General features: G+C 51.8%; 1 protein-coding gene and 1 long non-coding RNA gene across 7 annotated transcripts in view; both read right to left on the bottom strand.

The window, feature by feature from the left end:
* The window catches only part of PKNOX2 (PBX/knotted 1 homeobox 2), a 245,771-nt gene that overhangs the window by 72,261 nt on the left and 145,914 nt on the right, over positions 1-27,596 (bottom strand). For 5 of the 6 annotated variants that reach the window (XM_073239544.1, XM_073239543.1, XM_073239539.1 and 2 more), the window contains 2 exons: positions 26,039-26,143; positions 6,333-6,441 (listed from right to left, as the gene is read on the bottom strand). In XM_073239544.1, coding sequence (XP_073095645.1) covers positions 6,333-6,419 — 87 coding nt within the window. In that variant the 5' untranslated portion in view covers positions 6,420-6,441; positions 26,039-26,143. The remainder of the gene's footprint in view (positions 1-6,332; positions 6,442-26,038; positions 26,144-27,596) is intronic. The other variant, XM_073239542.1, reaches the window with a different exon arrangement.
* LOC140850223 (uncharacterized) lies at positions 602-1,599 on the bottom strand. The gene is made up of 2 exons (XR_012132916.1): positions 1,488-1,599; positions 602-1,153 (listed from the first exon to the last, which is right to left on the bottom strand). It is a non-coding gene; the product is annotated as an uncharacterized lncRNA (long non-coding RNA).

Here is a 27,596-nt window from a genome sequence, read left to right on the forward strand (position 1 = left end):
TCAGGGTCACAGGTGAAGAGAGGCTGGGAAACACCACCCTGCTTTTCATTCCCACCCTCTCAGCAATCCCAAGAGGCAGAGGTTATTCCCATTTTACCAATGCAGACACTAAGACCCAGAGTGAACGATAAGCTCCATTAGGCAGGAGCTATTAATTTGTACCTCCCGCGCATAGCACAAGGTCTGCAAGATCCACACAAGACACTCAGTATTGACTGAATTAGTGGGAGGATAAAAGAAGTTGTACTGAAATTACTTGCTTAAATTCTTATAACCCATCATCAGCGGAGCTGGGGCAAGACCCAGGGTTCCTGAATTTCTACCACCTTCAGTCATCGCTTTCCTCCTCCAGACCCTGGACTCCAAGGACAACAAGCACCCTTGGGCCCTTCCTCCCCAAACCCCTCCCAAGAGGCCATGCGGACACCCGAGCTCCTAGAAGATCACACCGGAAAGGGGGGCAAAGCAGGTTCAAGCGCTCCTCAGGCCTGCTGCTGACTTTGATCACCTGTTCCCTGATTTATTTTAAGCTTCGTGTACTTGGGCCATTAACTATTTTTGTAGCTGTTTAGGGCACTCATCTTGCTTGGAGGCAAGCAGATAGACAATAAAATCTCAGATTTTATTAACACTACCAGAATTCAGGTAGTAAGTTCATCAAATAAGAAACCTAGACAAAGCCATTAGAGTGTTTCTTCACAAGCTTAAAAATCATGTTGCTAGCCCCGTGTCCTTAGTGGGGGCATAAAGGTCTTGTGGTTGGACCCGAAGGCTGTTTTTGCCTCTCACACAATGAAAAATCCAGGTCTTGAGTGAGCTGGAGTTCAGGGATATGTCCAGTTTAAAGGCCCCGGGTGGCCCAAGCAGGCCAGGGAGAGAGGTCACTGTGCACAAAGAGAAGAGAGGCCCAGCAGAAAATTTAAAAAAAAAAATAAGAGAAGAGTCCGTTTTGATGAGTCAAAGCAGGGGAAGGCAGGTCACCCATATGGTCCCTGGGGTGTTGCCCCCAGGGGCAGAGGGAACCGTCAATCACAGGCACAGAAGAGGCTTTAGGAGGACTTTCAAAGCTGCTGAATTAACTCTATTGCTGCAAAGCGAACGTGTTTCACAGGCAGCTGAGCAGAGGGCCCTTGCAAGGCAGGGGGCTCCAGCCCTTAAAGAGATGAGAGGAATGAAAGTGTGAAAACATCTGAACCCGCTTCGGCCCGTCACAGCTGCGTGGCCTGGATGGGGGCCATTCACAGCCAGGGGCCCCTGCTGCCCCCTCTGCCTCCAGTTAATGAAACCAGCATGGGGATCCTAATGACTGATCAAAGCCCAGCCAGCTTCCCCAGGATGTCTGCCCCCCCATCCCCGCCCAGAATGGGAATGGTGCTGGACAGGGAGAGAAAGAAGGTGCTCAGAGGCACTCTGACCCCTACCCCCATCTCCCCACATGGTGGACCAGCTTTAGCCTTCCTCTTACAGGAGGCGTGAGACAGCCTCACCTTGACCCCAGATCTCCAAGCACAGTTTCTTGGGGTTCTGAACCTCATTTTCCTCACTCTGAGGGTTTCGGAAGGATGGAGGGGCTGCAGGAACACAGCTTGTGCCTTGGAGTCCCACGCAAATGCCTGACTTCCTTCTGAAGTGAGCTGCCCATACTGATCCCATATGAAGAGCTCTGACTTCGCCTGTCTTGCCTCCCTCTGGTCAATGAGGAGGCTGCACCCTTGGCGAACTGCCAAAGCCTTTTTAATATCACCCATCATTGTCATGCTACAGAAGCACCTAGTTACATACATATCAATTGATTCCTAAGCTATTAACTTGAGTGCCCACATTCGGCAGGGGGGGGGGGGGTTGTGCCTAGTAAGTCAGTCTCAGACCCACTAGGATTGGTGCTTTCTAGTCAAACACACAGCCCAACATGCTGGGGACAGGCAGACAGAGGAATACTGAACATCGAATACATATATAAACAGACCAGATAAAATATTTGTCTTGCCTATAAGCCAAGGGCAAAGATATTTGTGGAACGGTGGGTATGTGTCTGTCTGAGGAAGAGGTGGGGAAGGTTGCTGGTAGCAGGAGTTATTTGGGTGTGGGTCAGGTGAGGATGGACAAGCGATTGCCTTTACTCTTAAATCCCAGCAGTTTCCTGATGTTGCTGGTGGTACTACAGAAGGGAGATCTTGGCCTGCTGGTGACGTTGCCTAGGGAGTGTTACAGGAAACGGAGAAGGTGAATGACATTCTGGAGGTAGAGAGAGTGCATGAATGAAGGGCATAGGCCTAGAAGGAGAGAGACGGTACTGTTACCACGAAAATTCTGAGAGGGAGACTGGAGTAACACTTGCTGGGAGAGGGCAGCGACAGTGGAGATCGCAACTTTTAAGAGTTCCTTTGGGACCAGTGGGAGCGTTGGGGCTGTGGGAGGAGGGGGCAGTGAAAGGCCAGGTGACAGATGACCAGGCTGTGGCAGAGAAGCAAAAGGGAAAGAGAGGGATGTAGGAATTAGCACAATATATTGAACAGAGGGACCACACTCCTAGCTCACTTTGAGACAATGTTTCCATTAAGCAATCACTGTAGAAACCCACAATCCTTAAGTGATTTGCCCCTACCTCCCAGGGCGTAAAAGTGAAGGACCTGGATCAGGGACCCAGTTTCCAACATGCTGCAATTGAGGTACCAGGGTTAGACAGCAGAGGGCGCTGTGACTCTGACAGACTAACTAGAAGCCACCAGAAGGAGGAAGCAGGTCACAGGAAAGGTTCCAGGGGGTCGTTGCCTTAGGACTTCCTAAACTGTGGTCTGTCTTCAGTGCACAATAAACCGAGCCTTACGGACCACGGAATCTCCCCAGGATGGACTGAAACAGAGCCGAGGGGCCAGAAGCTGCTGGGCCAGCCTACTGCTTGGCTTGTGCCCAGATAGCATGGGGCTGTCACCATTAACACTTCTCTACTAAAATGGGAAAGAAAAAAAATTCTCCCTCATTTTTAATAACTTTATTCCCCAAACTTCAAAAATGAAATTGCCAAGTTAAGAGTTCGCCTTGAAAAAAAAAAAATTCTAATTTATTATAAAGAAGGTCCGGGGCTTGGGAATTTTTTAATGCCGATTCCTAATTTTCCAAAGTGAGATTCTCCTGTGCATTTGAATAGATTATGCTCGGTATTGCCAGCCCTTAGCACAACGGGAACATTATTAAAATGGTTGCACGGGTCTCAGAGGAAGGGAGGGCTCTGCCTCTTGCTTCCTTTTGCATTTTGGGGACTTCATATCAGACACTGTCCATTTCTGCCTGTGGAAGAAACCGGTTTTTGGAGGAGGTGATATAGAGATGTGCTCAGCTGTCCGGGCCTTGAGAAAACAAGTCATACTGGGTCCAAACGTAATGAGGTCAGGCCCACAGGAAAGAGGAAGTGGGAAATCCTCTCCAGAGGGCCCTTCTGGAGAAGTGGCTCTCTTGTGGCCTGACCTGTGCTTCTAGTAGGCCCGGCGCTCCTGAGGCCACTGAGGGCTGGAGAGCAGCTGGTTCTCTGGTACAATGAGCATTACGAGAGCAATGGACGGGGGCTCCCCCTGAGAATCTGGACTCAGCCTCTTGAAAGTACAAAGGAAAGAAGGCAGGAGGGCCAGACCAAGTCCCCCAAGAAAACTCACCTGGAAGCCATTCCCTATGCGGAGGCCACTCTGAGAAGCCCCAAAGAGTCGGGGGAAGGGCCCCTGAAAGCCAACTGGACTCAAAGTCTAGCGCTTCCTGAAGAGAAGCGCCTTTCCCCAAGTGGCAGGAGTCTCTGTCCCGGGGACCTCAGCTCCTCAGCCCACCGGCTCCATCCCTGCCCTTATTCCTCCTCGTGCCCCTCCCCATCAGTTTCCTCAGGAACCCGCTTGGCTCTGAGAGGGCCCTTGGCAATCTAGCCGTGGCACAGTGGCCTAGCCAAGGCCATACAGACCCCAGACTTGGCCTGGTTATTTTACCATGAACACTGACACTTCTCTCAGACAACTCGTTCCTGGACCCCTGGGGTTACAAATAGATGTGCGGCTCCTCCAGAAAACTATTCTTTGCTGTAAATATGAGTACTTTCAGTGGTGAAGTATGGGTGGCCACCAGAGAGGACAGCCTTGGCACAGTCCCCATCGGGCTTCTGCTCTGTGGCCTTACACGGGGGCTGAAGCCTCCCTTCCTCCCCAAAAAGGCTAGGGCAGCTCAGTGGCAGCTTCCAGGGGGCTGAGTGCCTTAGGGATGTAGCCCCACCTCCAGCGCCTCCCTCAGCGGCTGGGATATATTAATTCTCAGCTGGATGCTGATAATTAAATCAAGCTCCCCATTTAACTATACCCAGATCAGCCTTCTTGGACAGCACAGGCCTTTGAGGCAGCTCTCCTGCTCATCCCCACAAACCTCAACTTCTCCCAGCTGCCCAGCCAGGCAGAACGGGCTGGAAAGGGCGGGAGGTAGGCAGCAGCCACCAGCTGGGCCAACCCAGTGCTCTCTGACCTCTTGGCCCTACCCTCGTCTGCCCCTGAGCCTTGGGTAGGGGGTGTGGGCCTGTGCCCCCACCACCTGCTAAATATAGGAATGTCCCTGTGTCCAGTCCCCATACCTGCCGCGGACCTTGGAGAGCCGAATCCAGCTACAGAAGAATTGGAGCCAAAGTTCCTGCCTCTTTTCAACACCCAGGGCCCCCCAACAGTGCCTGAGCAGACAGGGAATGGGTGTGTGTTCCGGAAGGATGCTGCTTGTTCCCCATTATGGCCCCAAGGTTCTTAGGTCTCCACCAGTGCAGGCCTCCTGCTGCACTGCACTCTGACTGTGGAGGGAAAGGCCCTGACACAGTGTTGCACCCCTGGGAACTTCCGAATAAAGGAATGTGTAAATGTCAAGTCCAACCCTGCTGTCATTTGTGGAAAACCACTGCCATGGGTGTGGGGGATTTGCTGAGCACGGGGTTAGGTTGTGGGGAGGCTGGGAAGGAGCAGGGAGTTGATATGTGGGGACAGGGGTGAGGATAAAGGACATGTGCTTGAGTATTGGTGAATGACAAGTGCTTTTCAACTTTCGGGGGACAGGAGTCAGTGGTGGTCCGCATGCTGAACACTGTAAAGTGGTAATTTCCTGAGCGGTAACAGGATGGATAAAGCAGTCACTCTGTGCTCCCACCACGTGGGGGTGTCAAGGCCATAGGACTCAATGGGAGTGAAAGTCGGCCCACCCTGTGGCGGCATCTCCCTCTTCTTTTCCTGCTGCACAGATCTTCCTGTGGCCGCTAAGAACAGCAGTGTTTGAAATGCTAATGAAAGGGATGTTAGGCAGGGCAGAGACCTACTGGGAGACTGATCAGAATGACCACCAGGCACACAGTAGGCACTGCACATTTGTTACATGAATGAATGAATATTCTCGCTGGCTGCATTTCCCATTACCAATAGTCAATACATTATTATTGAATTAATATTGACTTGAGAGACCAGGGTAGAGAAAACAGGAGTGTGTGAAGGTAAAGGTCAGAGAATGAAGCCTTCTGGGAAAGCACAGTCTAACTAACTCAGGGTCTCAAAAGAACCTGGCATCGACGCACACGGGGGAGGGGAAGCAAAGATGGGAAGTGACAGGTCTCCAGGACTGTGGGAGCCCACGAAAGCCGGGCAGTGCCTCTGGAAGGAGAGGAGACCAGGCAAGACAGCTGGAGGAGGCTGCTTTCTGCAGGTGCGGCAACCAGCGTCCAGTCTCAGAGCTTGGGAGCTGCTGTGTCTCAGCTGAGTGAGGGATGGGAGCTGGGAACCAGAGGGAAAGGGCTGGAGGGTGTGGAGAAACAGACCTGGCCTTTTTCTGGGTAGAAACTGGGCATAGCCCAGAAGAGAAGGGAGACTCCTCCAAAGGGGGCTGGTGTAAGGGCTCCAGTGACCAGTGAATGGGGGCATCCGTTAGGAGGAAACCTCAATTAAGAAGTTTCCCCAAACACTCAAAGACAGACTCGATTTACCTGTAAATCAGATCTGCCTCAGTGAGGGGTGAGGTGCATCTGTCTGTCTGATATCTGAATGGGAAGCAGGATGGTAGTGGGGGTGGGGACAGGACCATGATTGGGTGCCCTAGGCAACAGTCCTTGGTGCTGGCGACAGTTACCCAAGTAGGATCTGAATCCTGCAATTTGTCAAATGCAATGACTCCCTCAGAGGTCTACTTTTGCAGGGCTTTCTCCGGAGAGGCCTCCCCAGGCCTGATGAGGAAAGAGCCCTTGAGAGGCCAGGGTACAGATGAGGGAGGCCTGGCCCTGCCTTCGGCTGCAGGCAAGGCCACTGCACCCCCTTTCCCAGCACCTGATGGGTCACACTCACCTGCGGGCTGTCCTGGTAGGGTGGGGGAGGGACATTCTGCGTGGCCATCATAGTCAGAGCGGGGGCTGGGGAGGCATGTTGCATCATGGGATTGATTCACATCGAGGATCTGTGGCAGGAGAAAGGAGGCCGCATGGTTAATACGCTGAGTGCAGGGAGACCTGGGGACCAGCCGGCTCAGCATTTGTTCAGGCTGACCCAGTACTGTCAAGGCTGGAGGCCCTTTAGGGACAAATGAGAGTTCGGGGGAGAGGCCTGGCCAGGGAGGGGTTTGCTATGCTGTTTTGACTTGTAAGAAACAATATTCAAATCCTATGTAAGACACCCTGTACACCCGCAGCCATCTTTGTTCAGCATCATCTCGGGCCTGGTGGCAGGGGCATGGGAGGGGGCTGGGCTGGTGGCAGCACAAAACGGGGCTCTGCATCTCTCAGGCCAGGAACAGCCACCTGCCCGCTCAGGGGCAGAAGGCCCCACCCCTTTTGGTTCCAAGTCCCACCTACCAGGCCGCGAGGCCACTGTGCTGGGACTCACCCATGGGCTCACCACACCTCCTAGTGGTGGAAAGGGAGGTGGCGGGGCTGGTCCCTCCTCAGGCTGGAGGGTGGAACAAGCAGCCCAAGGCGGCCCAGGAAGGGAGATTGGCAGTGGAACATCCAAGAGCCAGGATGAGCACCTGTCACCTGCCAGGTTTTCCCAGGTGTGTGCTTGTGACTATGAGCATTCTCATCTATTCTATTAGGACAGACTTTCCTTGGCCTTCCTTCAAGGCACGTGGGGCCAGAAGAGCCGTCAGAGACAAGGGTCCACCCCCCTTATAGACAGAGGCCAAGAGAAGTGATGATGTGTGTTTGGGGCAGAGAATGCAAGCCAGGCAGGGATGGGACCTGCCTCTCCAGATTCCCTGGACCCTGTCTACCCCTCACTGCGTCAACTGCTTCTGCAGAGCCTCAAGGGCTCTTCTTGAACCGGAATGTGGTGCTGTAAGTGGAGACAGCCTGGCAGTGCCACTCAAGGAAACAGAATGCCCAGGGAGCTGTTTAGCTGCAATAGAAGCCCTGAAATATTTAGAGCTGGAGACCACGGACTGGCTGCCTGGTGCAGGCCTGTCTGTCGTGGGGCATGGAGACCCCTAAGAACCTCTGTGGGGTGAGGCCCCTGTCCTTCTCCTGGGTAGAGGGGACTGAGGAGCTGCAAACATTGGTTAAGCAGGAACTTAGGACCTTCCTCCCAGCCCCAGGGCCCTCCAGGCCCCATACACCCCGGGGGCTTCTGAAATGTTCACATACCTACCTGTATTCTGTAGGAATCTGAGGGTGTTTTGGAGCTGCCTAGGGAAAGGGGCTGGTCTCTAGGACCCAATGAGGGGTGTGTGTGTTGTTTTGGTTGTTTTTCAGGAGAAGGAGGAGCTCTGGTCTGACCCCCAGAAGTACTAGGTATGCTCGGACCTTAAGTGCTCATGTGAAGCACTGGAAATTCAGTTGTTCATTCAATGCATGTTTATCAAGTATCAAGTGCAAGCAAAGAGCTGTGCTGGGGGTGGGAGGCCGGATGAAAGGAGGCAAGATCTTCTCTCCCAGGAGCGCTGTCAGTAAGAGGGTCGGGACAGTGCAGCAGGAAAGGTGAAATGGAGTTCCAAAGGAGACAGCACCGGGACAGATGGCTTTTCCTGTGCCCAGACCCTGTGACCACAGAGAATTCCCCCTGGCCTCGCTGCTACCTAGCCCTCGCCTACCTCGGCCTTACTTCCGAAGGTGGACTACCAGGACGTCTTTGCCACAAAAACATTCCGGGCTTCCCGTCTCGCATACACACTAGGTACTGAGATCCAGGCTTTGACTTTGCAAACAGGCCTGGAAGGGAGCCCCGAGGGAACTGGTGCCGGTTTTCATGGCTGCCTCTTTGCCTGGGTGGCGCTAAGCATCCAAGAAGGCAGGGATGAGTGAAGAGGGTTCCAGAGAAAAAGGAGGATACAGGCTCCTTGGGACATCACAACTCCCAGAATTAAGACATGAGATACTAAAAGGGGTGTGGAATCTTTCTTTTGGACCCTGCGTGAATAAACGGCATAGGGATAAGTCAGGGGTGTTCTAGGCTCAGCCTTTCCTGCAACACTGGCCAATGAGGTAACTTTGTTGAGCCCTAAGGACCTCTAACCTCTCTCTGGAGCCTAATCTTTGTCGTTCCCTGGCCCCAGAAAGCGAACCGCTGTGGGGCTGTAATGCCAGCAGCGTCCAGAAGAGGGAGCCTAGGGGCAAAGTGTTGGGTGGGAGCTCCTTCCTGGCGGTTTTTCTCCCCACTGAGGGGCAACCAGCGCCCTTTAACCTCTGGTTTGGGGCTTTTGGCAACCTCATCCCCTGGATGAGAAAGTCATAGTGAAGGAAAAACAAAGGAAGCTCAAGGAGGAGGACTGGGGCTAAACAGAGGAGCCTTGAACCTGTGTCCTTTTGTTCACTGTCCAGTGGATGGGAGGTACAGTCATACTAGGGGGGGGGGTGTCCCCAGAAATATCTGCAGCGCAGGAGGGCTGCCCTGCCTGGGGGTAAGGAGGGATGGTAAGATTGGCTGGGCCCAGAAACAACCACCGCTGAGGCTGAGGAATTTTTCAGTCGGGAGCCTGCCGGGCTGCAGAGCCGGTCCCAGACCCACCTCGCCAGAGGACACAGGAGCAATTTTCTGAGGACCCAGATGGCCTTTGCTCCTCTCCTCCCCCTCTCTGGGGTCACCAAAGGCCACGAGGCCACTGCCCTATTGCCCTCAGGGGGCTTCTCCTGCAAGAGAACAGGAGGCCTTTTCACCAGGGGCTTGAATTTCCTTTTCTGCTCATTCAGGCACAGAAGCTTCTGATAATGTGATGGGGCGGGGGGAGACCCTGTGCCCATCTTGAGAAGCTTGCCCTTGTTTTCACACCACTCCACCCACACATGTACTCCCCAGTCCTTGGGAAACCCCGCCAGCTAGGCTTGGGGGGCTGAGGGGCCACATGGAGGGAGGTATCCTGGAGAGGCATGTGGGGACCCGGTGACTAGTCTGAGCCTTGGCTGAGATGCCTGGCTGGGGTGTGGGTGCTCCTTGGGCAACTGCTGAGTGCCTGACTCTTTCTGCACTTTCTATGGGAACGTGGAGTAGCTGGCCTCAGCTCCAAAAACCCAGCCATGGGCTTCTGAGCATTTATCAGTGGCTTGGAGAGGCTGGTCCGCCCTGTCCAGCAGCCCCAGTGCTATTACCATACACAGGGTCACTCCAGGGAGCATAGCCAAGCCTGAAAGGGACGCCTGAGGAACAATTTATCAAGAGAAGTTTCTCATCCAGGATAGGCGCACATGGAGTTTGAAGAAAAACCCTAATGCCACACTCAACCCCACAGTAATATCAATGAAGAAATAATTTGTGTCACTGGTATTATGTCAACAGGAGCGAAAACTGTCCTTTCACAGAGCTCCAGAGCTGAGTGGGGCAGTGTACCTAACTGGGGGTGGGTGAAGACCCCCTTTTAGGAAGTGGGACTGGCACCCCTCTGCCTCCTCAGCGCTGGCCCCCGCAGCCCTGCCAGGTGAGACCCTGGTCTGGGGCCCAAACGCCAGCAAGCTGACACTCAGAAAAAACAACCCAGGCTCGTTAGGAAGGAGCTCATTAGGACTTGTTGACATGAAACCCATTAGACCAATTAACATTCCATTAACGGCCTGGGGCACCAAGGGGTTAATGCTGCCCTGCAGTAATTGGGCTGAGGTGCCGGGGTTGGGGGCGCAGGGCCTTAAGGATAAGAACCAGTCTAATTGGGAAGTCTGGCCTGCAGGCCCCACAGCATTTGTTCTCGCCCCCTGACCCGGCTGAGACTGCCACTTATCCTGTGCCGAGGTGGGGAAGGGGAGGAAAGGCTTGGCCTCCCCTTATCCCCTCACGGTCGCAGCCTGAGACTGCAGGATGGTGGGCACAGGATAAGGTGAGGGCGTCCACCCTCTTGGACCCTGATTGTCCTGTTTTCTTCATCACCCCCTCCAGTTCTGTCTTAGCCCCAGGAAAGTAAGCCCCTCTCGTCTCCCAGTTATACACGACCCACTGTCACAAGAGCTCTTTGGCGAAGCTAGAATCTTTGAGGGCCCAGAGCTAACCCAGCTGAGGGGTGCTGTGGTTCAGGGCAGCGGGGTCGGGGCAGGGAGCTCTGGCCCTGGGTCGGCAGCCTTCTTTCCTCCTTTCCCTCCTTCCTTGCTTCCTCCCTCCCCTTCTTCCTTCTCTCCCTCCCCTCCGTCAGCAGGGCAGCTAAGAGGCACTCCTGAGAGCCCCCTGGGAGCCTTTCTTTTCTGTCCTCTGACACACATTGGCAGTATTTTCATTATTTCCCTTCCCTTTTGACAAGCAGACGCTGTGGAAGTCTCCCATCCCTGTCTGGGCCTCAGCGTCCTCATCTGCAAACTCCCACGGCAGGGCCTGGGCTTCCGTTCAGAGTCGGGATTCCACGCCCAGCGCGGCCACTTATCTGTGACCTATACAGGTCACTTCCCCTCTCGGACTGCAAAATGAGGATTATCATCAGAATGTTCTGAAAGTCTTTGCCCATGGTTAGCACTCAACATAAGCTTTGTTGAATGGGATGGAAAGAGTTGGATCGTAGTTTCATTCCACAGGCCTACCAGCTCCTCTCATTTCTCATTTGAGAGGGAGGGGGGCCCCTGAGGCCAGAGAGCCAGGTGCCTTCTCAGTGCTCCAGCCCAGAAGCCCCCAGGGGGTTACCCCCCACCACCCCCAGCCCCAGGCGGGCCTCTCAGAGAAGCTGCCCAGGCCTGGGTTCTGACGTCTAGACAGATTTGCATGAGGCTGAAATAACAGTGAACTCAGCAGGACGGACCGAAAGGCTGCATTAGAAACCCCGCTGGCATCAGCTTTTCCCTCCCTCCGGAGCCACCTACGACCCTGGCGCAATCTGGTTTATTTCCCTTCAGTGGAGGGCTTGGTCCAAAACCCGTCTCTGGCCCAGATCCCTTCTCAGAAGCGGCCTGTAGGTGGCGCTGCGGAGCCCTTTAATTGCATTATGTAATATAACCTGTTTACTAAATCATGTAATCAGTCGCCTTAGGATTTACAGCTTCGGATGTGTGTAGAGAATTGGACTTTGAGTCAAATTTAAAAACAAATAAAAATGAGAGGCAGCTGTTGCTGATAGTGTGATAGTCATCTTTTGGAAACAAATTCACCCCACTGCTATAAATTATGCCTGGGAAAAAAAGTGTTGTTGGTGGGAAGGAGTTGGCTAGGTTTCCTGTGCTGGCAACTCAGAGCGATGAATCTTGAAATAACGGTGTCAACCTGTCACTGATTTCATGTGACTCTGTGAATTTATCTAAGGAAACACAGGGGGTAACGCGTGCATGAGCGTGCACACACACACACACACACACACACACCAGGTTTCCTCTCAAGACCCAGAAAGGGCTAGAAATCGCAAACTGAAAGTTGAGTATCTAGAGGAACCTGTTGGTCCCCGTGCCCTGGTGTATGTAGTCACCTCTGCACAGTGATGGAGTGCGGCCAGCGTGGGATGGTGGGTGAGGGAGAGAATTACCTGGAGACTTGGGAAGGTTTCACATATGAGAAGGTCTGGTTGGACTGGTTCAAAGTTGGAGAGAAGTGAACGGTCCTTGAAGAATGGTGGGGACAGGCCAGCTCCCTGGGAGCTATGTGGAAGCTTAGCAGCCTGAGGACTCCGGGGACAGGAATGCTGCGGCCTGGCAGTGACTGCTTCCCCCATCTTGCTTCCCCACCCTCTTGGGTACTAGGGGCAAATGGAAGCCCTCTGGTCTGATACGAGCAGGCTCAGTGCCAGGCGTGCTAGCCGGGAGGGCAACTGAGCCTACGATACTGGAGGAAGGACAGGTGGGAGGGGAGCCGAGTAGGACGTGCATTCAGGATCAGACCCCGGCTCACTCTATGTCCTGGCGTCTGGCAGGCTAAGAGGTCAAAAATGAGCCCCTGCTCCACCCTTCCCCAGGTCCTAGGGGACGCTGCACCTGCACAGAGCCCCTGTTCTTGTATAATGTCCCAGCCTGGGGGACACTTTCCCAGTGCCCCTCAGGTTCCTGCTTGGAACTCCCAGTGGGAAATAATGCCCTTCTGACCTCAGCAGGAAGCAGAGATGACACCCAAGACAGAGTACACCTCAGACCCGCCGGCCACCAGCAGCATTCTGCAGTCACTGTCATTTGCTCCCTTTCTGGGAGGCCTACTTGGGAGGTGGTGCCAGGTCATACGCTATTATTATGACGCTGGTCTCCAGGGAACTGAGTGGAGACAGAGCAGAAGCCAGCATGAGCTCTGACTAGGACTGTCAGCTTCTGACTCCCTGAGAGGTGAAAATCTCACTCTCCCCACTTTTCTCTCCTCCCTCCCCCCTTAGCTGTCATGTGAGGCAAATGGTCTTTGGAAGGGGTCAGAGCCTTTTGTGAAACCAGAGAGCCCAGAGACCCTCCTGTTCCCCAGGAGTGTGGCCTTCTGCAAATGGCCTGTGGTCCTCCTTCCAAGGGCGTCCACCTCCTCTCCTGTCCCCACTCCCAAGGCTATTTTGCTGTTTACTAGTTATCTGGAGTAACAATATGTCCCCAGTGTGGCTGGGTTAACAGGTCACTTATGCACTCACTGACCCCAGCCTAGAGAGGAGCAAAAGCTTGTTCTAGGGACCCAGTTCTGGGAGGTAGGGCATTATCCACCCTGGGTCCCTCTGTGCCACAAGTTGGTGGGAGAGTTCTGGTGGTCACAGAAGGCAGAGGACCCAGCCCCACCCTGGGCATGCTGGGGCCATTGGCAATCACAGACCATGTCACCTCCTCATCCCCTGGCCGGGTGCCCCGAGAGGAGTCTCATCTGGCCTATTGCTCACTGCCAGGCAGCTCTGATTCACAAAGGTTCCCAGCACATCAGAGCCCTAAGTCCAGGGTGGCAGCTTTCTCTGTTTTACTCCACCACTTCAGCTATTTTTCCATCTGGTTTCTGGAATATGGACCAGGGTCCGAGTCTGGACAGCAACTCAGGCCTGCTCCCCCAGCCCACTTTCCTGCTGTCCCTACCTCGCGCCACCAGGACCAGAAAGTGGCAGAGTCCCCCTTCCTCCCTGCCTTGGCTGTCACACCTTTTCTGGCTTCAAAAAGCCACTGATATATTTTACAAACTGAAACAGCAATATAATTCCCCCTGATAGCTGCAATTGTCCATTAGATCTTCCTACCGAGGAGCTTAACAATAATTCCTTTCATCTAACTGCTCGCTTCTTCCTGGTCTGAGAATCAATCCCATAAATAGCAGGCAAGAGTCTTCACATTACTCTCCCCCTCCAGCTTTTAGCATTTTGATGAAGATTCTCATCTCCTCTTAAGCACTTTACAACTTGGCAATTTTTCCCCCTTTGGTTCCTTTAAACAAAATAAAACAAAAACAACAACAAGAAAACAGAAAGGGGCAGTGGGAAAGCACACTAGCTATGAGGTCAAGTGCAGCCCTTTGCCTCTTCGGGCAGAGAAGTGGTTTGCTCCTGCGGCCTGAAGGCAGGGCCGGGCACCGGTGCCTTCCGGACCTTCTACAGTCGGGGCCCGCTTTTACCCGTGATGCTGGACTTAGGATGTTTTTCCCTTCCCAGCACCCCCTGTCCTTCATCGCTGCATCCCAGGAGGAGGCAGGGAGGCCATCACTGCTGCCCCGGCGTGGAGTCCACGTGAAGGTTCACGTTAATGGAGCCTCTCCTTGGGCCTGCTGCCAGGTTCCTGCCCATCCTGGGGGAAGCTCTCACCCAGACATGGCATTCTGCGCTCCCCTTTTCATCTCTATCCAAACAGCCTCAGTGGGGAGGTGGGCAGCAACAGGGAGAGGAGAGAGCTCGAGGGCTTTCTTTCAATTCTTTTTCCTTTCTTTTAAACACCCAGGCAGCCCCGTGACCAGGGCAGAGGAGTCTGCCAGCCCTTCCGTGGGTGCAGGGAGCGTGGCACGCCAAGGCACCTGGGAGCCCTGGCCTGCTCCCTCCGGACACCACTACGTGCTCTCTTGTCTGCACACACACAGAAACGAATCTAAAAATGAACTCAGGGACTGAAATCCCCCTCGACAAACCTGATTCCCAGGTTTATTATTATTTGTCGAGAGCTGACAGCAGCCGCTGCTCAGGACCCAAGCTGCGAAAACAACACGGGCTGGGCCCCTGAGGCTCACAACTCAACAGAGACAGACAAACAGCTCAGATGCTGGGGCTCCCAGATGGAGGGGGTGCTTCTGCTCTGCAAGGAGAGGGGCGGCCGCGTCTGCTGCCTTGCTTGCCTCCCTCTGGACCACAAATCCTTCTCTCCTCCGAGGCAGGTGTGCAGGGAGGAAGGAACACAGGAGAAGGGAGGCTTCCTGTAAGGGGGCCGGGGAGGGGCTGCCACGCAGGCCTGGGCAGGGGCGGGTCTGCAGAGGTAAGGGACCCTGATGCCTGCCCAGACTGTAACCTGGAATACTCTCAGTCTCCTGGGACTGAAGGAGCCTAAGAGGGTCAGCTGGGCCCTTTGCTCTCTCAGAAGTGCTGTGCCATGTCCTCTGGCTGGATGATGCCCGGTTCCATTTTTTAGAAATTTCCTCTAGAAAAAATAGTTAAGCATCAGGGTTGTGGAAGCAAGTGGCCCTCTGGGCTCCATTTATCACTGGAAGGCCACTCATCCCTGACACTTCCTTACCCAGCCAATGGGTGCCCTTTCCCCCTGGGCCTTTTTGTGGCCCAAAAGGAGGGGCGAGCAGGTGGAATACACAGCAACGATGCCAGCCTGGGAGAGGGAAGGCTCCCTGCCTCTTGGTCCTCACTGCTGTTTGGGACAAAAGCAGGTACACTGGCTCTGCGTTCGCTGTGTGTCAGGAAAGGGAGCCCCAGGGAAAGGAGAATGGTGGCTGCCATGTGAGAAGAAGTGGCCCTGGGCATCCCGGGCATCCCAGAATCATCAGGCAGCCAAGCAGACACGCCCGCCATCACCTTTAGAAAAAGTTCTCCTCTGCGCCTTTTGCTCTGCTAGCAAGTGTGATGCCTCTGTATTACTCACTGTGCCCTCTCCCCCGACAAGGCTTTGCTCAAAACCCTGCTCTTCGTGAGACTATCCTTCACTTCGTTCCAGGGCTGTCCTCACCCTGGAGCCTGGCCACCCGACAGAAGTGGGCCACAGGAGCATGAATGATCGCTATGTGTGTTTCTGTGTCGTGGAAAATCTGCCTCCTATCCACACATCCTGTCTTGCTCACTGAACCCCATACTCCCCAGCAGACAAGATCATGGATTTTCCTTCTAGCAGGAAAAAAAAAAAAAGGCCTGTGCAACATGACTTCACAAGGTCTGTCTCTTTATGGAGCTTGAATATATATATTCACAGTCTCAGTGCAATTTCTTTGGCTTATTCTTAAAATGTAAAACAAACAAACAAATCTGGGGAGGACACCTCTTCAAGTCCCAGCACTCATGTACACCTCAGTGAGGACGAGTTTGTTTCCCTAGAGCAAATTTTGATAGGGGTGAAATGATAATACAGAATTAATAACAACTGCTATTTATTGAGCCCTCACCATGCACTGGGGCATTATGCTGAGATTCTTAAACAATAACCTTGTTTATTTTCCCCAGCCACCATCGTGGGTAGGCATGGTGGTGGTCCCCATTCATGGATGTGAAAATGCAGGCTTAGAGAAGCTGAGAATGTTTCCAAGTGGGGCACGTAGTCTGCTTTCAGAGCCTGAGTGTTTAACCTAGAAGTCTCAGGGTAGGGGCAGGAAACACCGGAGGAAGAATGAGGCCTGAGAAACTGGAAAAGAATAGAAAAGGCAAGACTGACAGTGAAAATAAGCTCCTAGCTTTGAGCTGGGCCATCCAATGTCAGCTGTCCTTAAACTTTCCCATGCCCTGACTTTCCAAGAATTATATCAACACCATCTAAGTGTCTTCCGCAACCCGAACCCTTTTGTACATACATTCCTTAAAGAGCACACACTTTGTGCCTTTGAAGGGGGGTACTGTGTGACCCAAGCCCACTCCTGTCAGCCTGTTGTCGGTGGCCAGCGGTGTGCACACAAACTTATTTAAATATTTTATTGCATTTTGTTATTATTTCATACAAATGAGGGGAAGATGGGGAACGGGAAGTGCTGATACCAGCAATAAGAAGCAGGGTCTCATAAACTTAACATGATGGAGACAAAGATGAAAACATGCAGCATGCTGAAAGAGGCAGGTCTGGAGTCTCTCTTGCGGACTCGCTGGACTGTGGGTTCAATGATGGAGGGAAAGAACAAACATGAAATGATGGAAATAAATGGCTGAAGTCTGCACTGTGTAACTGGGAATATGATCATGTGCTTTAGCTGTCTGGGAGTCCAACTCTGGGAACTGCAGGGCCGCCTGTGCCCTGACCCCACACTCAGCAGCCTCGGGGCCAGGGCTCCGTGACTCACGTTGATGGGGATTCGTCAGTGTCTCCTTCCTGCCAGCCAGCACTGAGGGGCCTTGCTTTGGCCCAGGTGGGGTGGGGTGGAAGGCAGTGTGCAGCCAGCCTGCTCTCCATGACTGTCTCTGCTTGGCCTTCTTCCTCCACCACACCCATGCTTTTCCAGGGACCACCCACAGCTGCATAGAAGTCCCTGTTTTGGAGGGAAAAATGCCCATGACACACAGGCTAGGAGGCACCTGGCTCTGTCTTTGGAAAGCCTGTCCAGTTGACCCATCCTTGGGGAGCATCCCATCTCTTGGCATATCTCCATGGGTCCTATCTTTATCCCCTTGCAGAATTCTCATCCTGCCCAGCTTTCCTTCAGAGCCTCCTCCTTCCACTCAGCTTGGAGAGATTCCAGGGAATGATCTGAATGGTGACCAGTGAAGACAACTTGGCAGGCCAGAACCAAGGTCATCACCTGCAGCCTCCGAAGCAGGTAGCAATTAAACAGAAGCGCAGAGGGCCAAAGCCAGGCTCAACCCCCTACTGGCTCTTGTCTCTCTCCTGCCAAGTCCTTCAACCTCTAGCCTTGGGAAGGGAGCTGTAGTTCTCTGGCTTCTATCGGGGAAACCTTTAGTCATATGCTGGCCCTTTCTGCTGCACTCAGGCCCCAAGGAGAAGTGTTTTGTATTAACAGCAGAATCTTGGAATACTAGGGGCTTGTCTGAAAACTGTAACTCACATCAAAGCTCGGTCTTGCCCTTTGCAATGACAGTGCATTTCCTAGCATTGCGGTCTCAAGTGGGAAGAAGGTGTCTGGCCTGCAATGCAGAAATTTGTGGACTTGAAGTTCAAGATTGTGCCTCTACTTCCCCCAGGGAGATGGACCACTCCCTCTCATGACACAGCAAGGAGCAGGACGTAGAAGAAGACAAGGAGAAGACAATTTTGCCCAGTGGGCTCTGGCCCTCGGGGACCAATTAGGACGCTCTGATTTAGCACAGGGAACGCTCTTCTGGGATCCGAGCACTTGTTAATCTGCATCTTCTAGAGTCTGGCCCTTGCAGGGTAAAGGAGCAAACCCTCCTGACTCCCAGGTCTAGCCGTTCTGTCCAGAGCAGGTCGGCCTGGGCCAGCAGGGGAGACACACAAGAGTTGTCTGCTCCCAGAGCCCGAGCGGGTGGGGAGGAGGAGTAAATTGGGATTTCTCATCCAAGATGCCGCCCTGTTGGCACAATGCAGCTGGGGCAGGGCGCTGCTATTGGCAGGCCTCTCTGTCCTGTTTTCTCTCTTTATGGCCTGGCTGTCTGAGGTGAGAGTATCTGCTCTGCAGCGTTAGGAAGAGAAGTCTGCTGTCTCTGTGTTGGAAATCATTAAAGCGATAAAAGGATTTCACTTAATGAGACACTTGCTGTGATCAGAGATTGTTTCACTGGAGCTGAATGTGCGTGTGAGCTGAGAAGGTACAGGGAGAAAGGCGGTGGGCAGAGGGAGGCGAAGAGGAAAGGATGCCTGAGGAAGAATGATCGGGAAGAGCAAGGAGAGGTTCCCAAGGGAGACAGGCGGGGCACTGAGGACATGGAGGGTTCAGGGGGCTGTCCGTAGAGGAAGGCTGGCCACTGGGGCTGCCCCACCACTCAGTCTCAGCCTTCCTGCACTGCCTGCTCCTTGGCTTCTTCCCGGTCCCAGGAGCAGTGGGCACTCAAGGCTCTGGGCAGGGTGCGAGAGGGCTGGCAGAATGGGAGCATCTTGCAAGGTCAGGCGGTCTGAGGTCTTCCTTGTTCAAACGAGAAAACCTGTCCACATGTCCACACAGCCAGTTGGAAATTGGGACCAAACTAGAATCTAGGTCCCAAATTCAGTCATTTACTGAGCACCTACTAGGGGCCAGGCTCCCTGCAGGCCAGTGGAAGTTCCAGAAGGATAAAACAGAAATAAATGAGCAGAATAAATAAAGAAATAATGAAATGAAAATTTCCCTGAACTGAAGCAAGACAGGTGACTCCCAATGTCAAGGAATCCCAAGGGTTGAGCAAGGGTAATGATAAAAAGGAAAGGAACAAACAGAACTTCAAGCCTCATGCACAGCGGTGAGACTTCAGCATTTTGAAAAGAAAAGAAAACTGAAAGTTCCCATAAATCCTCATTGCAAGATTGCAAATAGGAAAGACAGTGGAGCAATGCCTTTAAGATGTAAGATGGACTCTCAGCTCCATCAGATTGTCAAGTTTGAAGACAAAAGACATTCTGTTCTGGACATGTAAGAACTCAGAGGTGGTATTCCAGCAAAACTTAGAAGGTGGAGGAAGAGGGCAACATGAACATGAGAGAGAACAGCAGCCCAGATGACCCAGTGGGAGGGCAGGAGTTACTTGGGAGCTCAGAAGACCACTGCGGTGGCCAGTCTGTGAAGACAGAGGGTCCCATGTCCTCTTCCATGGTCAAATCACACTACCTAGTTCTATGGTTGAACAATATTTCCACCTTATAATCAATCTATATACTCAGGGTGCAGAGGTAAGTACAGTGATAGAAGAGAATATAAATCTTCTAAATCTTAATGTAAAGATGGTAAATACACCACCATTACCCTCAATGATTTATAATATACAGTATAATTATATATAATACTATGTCCTACATAATATATGCCATGTGCATATACTATATATTAAAAATAGATAATATCAAATGTAATTTCATAAAAATTAACAAACTAATGTAGATCAGAAGGTGAGAATATGTGCTCATTTCCCCAGCTTTCTTAGCAGGGATTTATAGATAAATATTTAAATTAAGAAAGAGGGACTTAAGTACATTGTATAACATAATAAACTTTGGCCCCCAAATAACTAAAATCAGAGACTGTTCGTGTGGTTGACTTTGGATCATGAACTTTGTGTGTAGAGGTGAGGAAAAGAAAGGACACTTTTATATCTTTTACACTGTTGGCTTTTTCCTCATATACATACTTTATGTTAAACTTGAAAAATAACCAAAATAAATAATGAAACGTTTCTATAAGAGAATCCTCTGTAGCAGTTAAAAATAATGAAATAGATCTATTTATTTTGACCTGGAAAGCTGTCCATTATATAACGTAGGTGGGAAAAGTGAGGTTTTAGAACAGTATTTGAAACATAATATTTAGCTGTGTCAACTAAACACCCGAATCAATGAGATGTAGTCTCTGGGTTTTCTGCCCTATGCCAAGTGGCCTGCTTTTGGAAGTCTTCCCTATCTCAGATGTTTGTAAGAAGCATCTTCTTTTTGCCACAGATAAGAGCTATTTTACATATCTTTCAACTAACAAATGTAAGTTGTTGACTCTAAGTGATTAGTCCAAAGATGGGCCCAGAGGAAGCTCTACCCACAGATAACTGGGGGGCAGGAGAATCTGAGAATCACAGATGTCCCGATCGAAAGGCACCTCAGAGAGCTCCTGGCCCACCTCCCTCGTTTCACAAGCAAAGAGCATTTGTGGGGTCTGATGAAAGCTCACTCCACTGAGTTAGTGCCCAGACAAGAGAATGGGGCTTGTTAAAAGCCAGAGTCAGGAAGCGAGTCCACAAGAAAGAAGCTGAGGCCTGGAACGCAGGCCTGGTGCCAAGACCCAGCAGAGAGTCCTGTGGGGAGAGGGCGGGGTGCGTGTGAGGCAGGGGTCCACTTCAGGGGCTGCTCAGGATGCAGTGGATTGACTGGGAGGGGAGACCCGAAGACATCGGATCATTCCCCCTCGGTGCTCACAGTAGCTGGGCAGACCCGGCTTTAACAGGGGCCACGGGAAGCATGCTGGGGCTCCTGGGAGCGTGGGAGGGCTTGGACAGGAGCTAATGTTTACTGCGTGCCGAGACTTTGGGTGAGGTGTCAGTCAATTCTCACAGAAGCCTTATAAGCAAGATATGATTGCCCAATTGCATAAAGACAATGATGGTTAGAAAACAAGTGACTGGTCCCAAATCCCACAGCCAGCAAATGGCAGAGCTAGAAGCTCAGTCTGGGTTGGTCTGGTTCCAAAGTCCCTGCCCAAGAAATCACAGAGCTTCATTCAATATATGTTAACCTATTATAAGAGGATGTACCTAATCCTGTTCCCTCCCTGAGCCCTGCATATATAATCTACCCCTCTGCTCAGTCCACGAATATCCAGGTACATTGGCTGGCTCTTGGGGGCTGGGATTCACATTTGTCCAACAGGACTCCGAAAACTCCCACCTTGGAGGATACTAGCAGCTGAGGCTCTCTTTCTCAGAGCTCTGTGTGCTGACATTGCCTAGTGGGACACATAGCCCTTACTGTGTCAGGGCTTGGAAGGAGATGGGCTAGGACAGAGCTCAGTATGGCAAGGAGGAGAGAAGCTGGGGTCCTGAGTTCTTCGTTTCTAGGCACTCAGCTCCCTACCTGCCCTCCACTAATCTCAAGAGCACCTGCTGCCCCTCAGATGCTGCCCCTGGCCTCCCACTGTGTCTCCCTAGGTGCCTCTGCCTCTGCTGAGCCTCTGACTTCAGGGGGAGGCAGGCAAGCCCAGGAGAATATGTCAGTTAGGGCTTGTCATTGACACGTGGAGATCATTAACGAGGCTTATTTTTAAATTGTAATTGCAAAATGTAAATGCTCCCCAAACTGATGTGTAATTGCTACCCCTGCCACCCCAGCCCTTCCCCTCTGGTGCCAGCTTTGCAAGGAGAGAATTAGAGAATAAAAAGGGGGTGGATTATGTAAGCAAAACGATTTTAAAAAAAGAGAGCGAGAGAGCTAAGAATTTAAGTGAGACAGCTGGCGGCTTCTCTGATTGCCACACTTCCAGCATTAGCTACTACAAAAATTGTCCATGCCGATTGCACCCATCCAAGCAGCAGTGTCAACTGCATTTAGTCCCCAGAGACCAGACTGGCACTCACTTGGCAAGATACTTCAGGGGTCAGTGGATATGTGAATGTGTGTGAGTTGGGGAGAGAGGGCGGTCAGGGGTGATATTTGGGGTTGCCTCTGTCTCACTCATGGGAGCCTTCCATCCAGAGACACAACTGACAGCAGCAATCAGCAGTCTGTCAATCCATTTCCATCCTTCCCCAGATTCTACCATGTGGGGAGGGCAGGGGGCACCTCCATTCTCCCAGGCATGGTCTGGCCTGCTTGGACTCCAGCCTCTGCAGCCTCAGCCTGGAGGGAAACAGGACTCTACTGGGTAGTTCAGCAGGAAAGAGCTGAGTTCCACTGCCAGTCCCAGAGAAAGCCCCTGGACTTGGGCACCACATCTGTCCACACTGGTTCACCAGGAGTCCTAACTCTTGTCCCTTTTTTCTTTATTTTTAATTACCATCTCCCCACCTTCTTCAAGCCCTCACTGCAGCCACTGCCTGCAGTGAAGTCCCTTTGACATCACTTTGCACACAGGCTCCAAATGTTGTTGAAAAGATTGCCAGCTGTCCTTGAAGTGTGAATCGCCCAACCCACACTCGGGGTAAAGCCGGACCCCACATGGATATACCCACGTTTTCACGCAGCATGTACTCCAGCAGTCTCCCCACTCACTAATACACCTAAAGCACAGAGCTCCCCAAATGACTAGAGGGCGTAGAAGCCAGAGAAGCACCCTGGCCAGTCCCTCAGACATGTGGTTCTCTTGAGTGTCTGTGGCTTTGCTAATTACCTGCTTGGGGAGCTGAACCCAGGAACATTTACCTTTCTGGTTAACTCTCTCCCTTTCCCTCTTTTCAGGGAAACCAGCTTTTGTGAGAAATTTGGCAACAATTACTGTCCCCCAAGAGAAGGCTAATGAACTGCAAGGTCATGGAAGCCTTAAAATATCAGGAAAACTTACAAAATCTTGGGCGGGGTCCTTTGAAATTAGGGCCCAATCTCACCATAACAGATCCAGCCCTTATCATGGAATACTGAAAGAAAAAAGGGTTGCTTTGGATAACTGGATTTCTAAATTCCTGCCTGTCTTCCAGGTCTGTAATCCTCCTTCATCTCTGCCTCCACCCAGAGCACTGGGCAGAGCTCTTTATATCGTGACTCAGTCAATAAAAGCTTCTTGACTAGGTACAGTGCAGAAACAGTAACCTAACAGCAGGCCAGTTATATCATCAAGCAGGTTAGGTTCAGGTAAGGATCCTGGCTGCAGGAACCTTCACTTTATCCACACTCCACCCCTCCAGGGTTCTTGCCTCACAATCTACATGCTCTTAATCTTCCACAATGGTCCCTGTGCTAGAAAGCTGGAGCACTGTAAGCAGACTCCACAACAGCAACAGAGGGTAACAACAATATAGAGATAATAACAAAAATTAAGTTACAACAAAATTTTGATACAGGTAACAAAAATTATAATAATCCTCAAGCCTGAGGAGATTATTTCAGCTATATTCAAAACCAGTTCTACTTAGATGAATGAGTTGATGATTCACACTTAGTAGTGGTATGGATAGGGAGCTCCAAGCACCCTAGTGAGTAGCACATTAGGGTGTGTGCCCAATCCACAAAGACCTTAAGGGTGATAAGACACACGTTTTAATGACACCAACATAGGCAAATCTTGTCCATTAGGTAGGATGCATGCTAAAGAGGACTGTGGCAGGAAGGGGGTCCTGTCCAGATCTAGTACACCATAACTTTACCCCTCTCCCCATGGGGGCTACTTGGGGTCTATCTATAGTGCTATTGGAGGTGCATGCACTGGCCATAATGATGAAACAAAACTCCCCGGTAAGATGCTCCTATCTTCTGGCTGTTCAGGATATACTACTGCAATCTTTGGGGGCCACTCTGCTGTTACTCCAGGAATACACAGGAGGCCAGCTTCCAGGCTTTGTCCCCCAGGTGCCAGGAGAGTCAGCCATCGTTGGTCCATGTGTCAAAATGTCCAAGGCCACGTCCACTCAATGGAGTCTCCACAGTTTATTGCAGTTGGTGCTGGCAACAAAATATTATTTTGGTGGCCAAACCTTGGCTTCAACGATTATTCCTTGGTTTGTACGTGCAGTTGTATAAGGGAGGCAGCAATATGCATTAGCATGTCTATGGGGCTCAGGGCTCCCTTTCGGGGTTTCTCATTCAAACACTGTAGCACTATCCATAAGCAGACTGGCCATCCCTGCAGATTATTGGTGTCTGATGTGCATTTTATAACTGCTGCCTCAAGGCAGGATGGACTGTCAGGGAAGCCAGCTTTCCCATGTCTGATCCAAACAGAACAATCCCATCCACCCCTAAATCCCACAGATGCAGGAGCCAAGCTGATATTGACTCCAAGGGCTTCTGCCAAAACTGGGAGCCCAAACCCACCAGCTCAGCCTGACTGTAGGGGTAGAGCCCAGAGTGCTGCACGACCTGGGGAGGGGGCTGCACCTCTCCCAGAGGAACCCTCAGTTGCTATTCCTTTATTTTTTTTACAACCACTGGGCATACTTTCAATAGAGGAGGGGTCAGTGCCCCCGGCACCACCCCTTCATCCTTCCCCCGGCTCCTCCATTTCTGGGGCTGGTGGCACCTTTCTGTCCCCTCCCCCGAGCGCCTCCTCTGCTACAACCTTTACCTTCCTACAGTGCCTCACAGCAGTGCCAGCTCAGTCTTCAGCAGCTCTCTTACCTTCACCCCAATGCCTCGCTGCTGGCGTTCTCATGCCGCCTCTTCCTGTGCTTCCCTCAGGAGTATGTCCTTCTCCTCCATGGCCTTTGCCTCCCTCAGAGCACCTGGCAGTGCTGCAGACTCATTCTGTAAGGAATCTTATGCTCCCCTGGACCTCGCAGCTCACGTTCTCGCACTGCATCTTCTTGTGGTCTTTGCAAGGGTCCGTCCTTTTCCTTCATGGCCTTTACGTCTTCCACAGTACCATTGTAATGATGCCATTTCAGTCACCAACAAATTTTTTACTTCTTCAACAGTACCTTGCAGTCAGCATTCTTGTGTTGTCTCCTCTCATATCAATGTTATTTCATTCTTCAATGAATCCATAGCAGTTTTCAGCTTGTGTTCTCATGCTGTCATTGCTTGTCTCTTTCAGGAGCATGTTCTTCTCATCTGCAGGCTTTTTTAATACAGTGAGAAGCAGCCAACCCACAGTCCCCACTGCCTCACGGGCACTCTGTTTCTCAAAGGACCTGCTTACTATACCAAGGGCCACTCTTACGGCCTCAGGTGTCACCCCCACCTGCCTCCAGTCCTAGGGTGGGGACCAGCCCTCTAGGAGGCAAGCCACCTCAGACCACATACCCATTGGTGAACAACTGACTGTCTTCCCATTCATAGGGGCAGCTGGCTGAAGCACCCCTCCCATAAGGGCAGCCTGTTCTTTTCCTTGGTCAACAGTGAATCCTGCCAATGTCACCAATTGTCTTGCCAATGGGTTTCAGCCCCGGGCAAGTTCACTATGGATTCAGTGAGACCAAGGAATGACAATGGAATGTTCTTGGGGTGAAAGGATTTATTACCCAGTTTGTTCTCCTGGTGATAGGTCGAGCACTAGAATCATGCCTGTATCCAACAGTCTGCAGGTCTGTAATCCCCCTTCATCTTTGCCTCCACCCAGAGCCCTGGGCAGAGCTCTTTATATAGTGACTCAGTCAATAATAGCCTATATACATACTGGTGTGGAAGCAGTGGCCTAGCAGCAGGCCAGTTACATCAAGTAGTTTAGGTTCAGGTGAGGATCCTGGCTGCAGGAACCTTCACTTTATCCACACTGCCTATACTGATACTTACATCTTCCACATCATGTAGTTACTTAAGGTGATTTAAGAACCTTATCTGATAAGAGGATTAAAGGTTTCCACAGTCTGAAGAATTGTTTCTCAGACTTCAGCAGGAACACCTGGGATGCAGTTTCCTTCATGTTCATCAGAAACACTTGGGGTGCAGATTCCTGGTCTGAACTGGGACTCATGGAATCAGACTCTTGTGTGAGGCTCAAGAACTGCATTTTTAACAAACACCCCTTGGTAATTCTTCAGTGGTAATGCTTGCTCCAGAGGGTGGTACAAATGTTATTATCATCGTGGATGTAAGCCACAGCCCATCCATCTGTGTCAATAACAATTTACCATTCACACAGTAAGTGGAAGGAAAGAGACGTATGCCAGGAGAAGGGAGGGCCCTCGTCCTGTCCTCAAGGAGCTCAGGAGGAAAGACGTGGCAAGAATGCTACAGTGTTGTGCTTTCAAAGGTTGTATGTGCTAAGTGGCAGCTCATGTTATGGGCTGCTTCTTGACATTTTTAGAAGGAAAGATAATCTGCCTGGGGGGTTTAAGTATGTGTTAAAGGATGGAGATTAGATCTTACTGTTTGGTGATCCTGGGGACTCTAGGATGGCTCTCAGGACACTCACTCCCTCTTTTCACTTCCAGCTGGGCCAGAAATTCTTCCTGTCAGCTAGACCCAAATCACCTGCAAAAAAGGGCAGAACAGCTCTCAGAAGGAAAGGCTGGAGGTGTGCAGCGGTGGAGTATGAGGGGACACTGGCTCTATGCATCACGCCCCCTCCCCAGGCTGGCTATAAAGGATTTGCTCTCCATACCACACTCCACTGAGTCTCAGGGTGGCTGCTCAGGCCATATTTAGAGCCCAAACCCTTGTTGCAGTTGGAAGTGTCCTGTTGTCACCAGCCTGGGTTCCTAACGTCAGGCATACAGGTGGCTCTGTCTCCCCTGTGGGTGGGTGTGGGCAGGTCTCTGAGTGAGTTCTGAGCCCAGGGGAGGCCAGTGCTGGCTTCTTGTTTCAAACAATAGGGAACCCAGAGGAAAAGTAGGAGTTGCAACATTTTTAGGTGTGTGGATGAATTTCAGATCCTTTCCCAGTGGCAGGCTTTGGCCCGGATGTGGATGGGGGGAAGGGGAGGATGCCTGCAGGCAGCAGGGAGGAGGAGTCAGGAGGGCAATGGACCCAGAGTGGAATGCAGCAGTGAAGGGCAGCCTTGGCCTAAAGGCGGCTTTGGCTGCACCACTGACATATTCGTTTTCAGATTAAAGTGAATTAATTTTGTTTCTCAATGTTTGCAATGAACCAAGGTCTCTGGATATTGAGGTTTGTGGTCAGCATTGCTGTAAGATCTGCCTTGATACTTTACAAATCATTAATTTCTTCTTGTGGATCGAGTTGATTTGACTCCAGAAGGCCATGCTTGGAGCCAGGATGGTAATATGGTCATGGGGTGCAGGGGGGCTGCTGGACGCCTGGGGTACATTTTCTGGACAGATCCAGGAACACCCCCAGCCAAGAATCCCAGCCCTTCAACCAGAGGGAAGCGCATCTGTCACATTCACAGTTCCTTCCTAGTTAACACCATCTTACTCTCCGTGTAAAAACACATTTGCACCTCAGTAAAGAATGTAATTAACTAGCGACATGACAACAGGAGGAGCTAAACAGGGTCCTGGGCTGGGAGATGCAGAGGGGAAGTGGGAATGTAGGCCTTGGCTGGGACAAGACTTCCCGCCTTCCTTCTGGGGTGTGCGTGTGGGCACGAGCACGTGTATGAGAGGGCACTGCTGCGAGGTGAGGTGGCAGACGTAGCACCCAGGATCCTGCAGGCCACATTCAAAGCAGCAGGAGGCCCAGGACCCATGGCCAGTGCCTTCCATGCAGAGGGGACCCAGGGATCAGGACCAGTGGACATAAGAGGGAACATGTGGTGAGCATCTCGGCCCAGACTGCCGGCCACAAGGGGCCAGGTGTCTGAGTTCTGTGCATGACTCCCAGGCACAAACCTGGGACACAAACCTGGTTCCTCCCTCCCAAGCCCCACCTCATCTTCACCTCCCCTTTCTTCCCCAGCACCCACCCCTGTCCAGGGCAGAAGGTGGTTTTCCCTCCTTTCTACTCCCAGTGACACAGCCCAGAG

This window comes from Manis javanica, chromosome 6 (genome assembly GCF_040802235.1).
Source record: "Manis javanica isolate MJ-LG chromosome 6, MJ_LKY, whole genome shotgun sequence".
Taxonomy (NCBI): domain Eukaryota; kingdom Metazoa; phylum Chordata; class Mammalia; order Pholidota; family Manidae; genus Manis; species Manis javanica.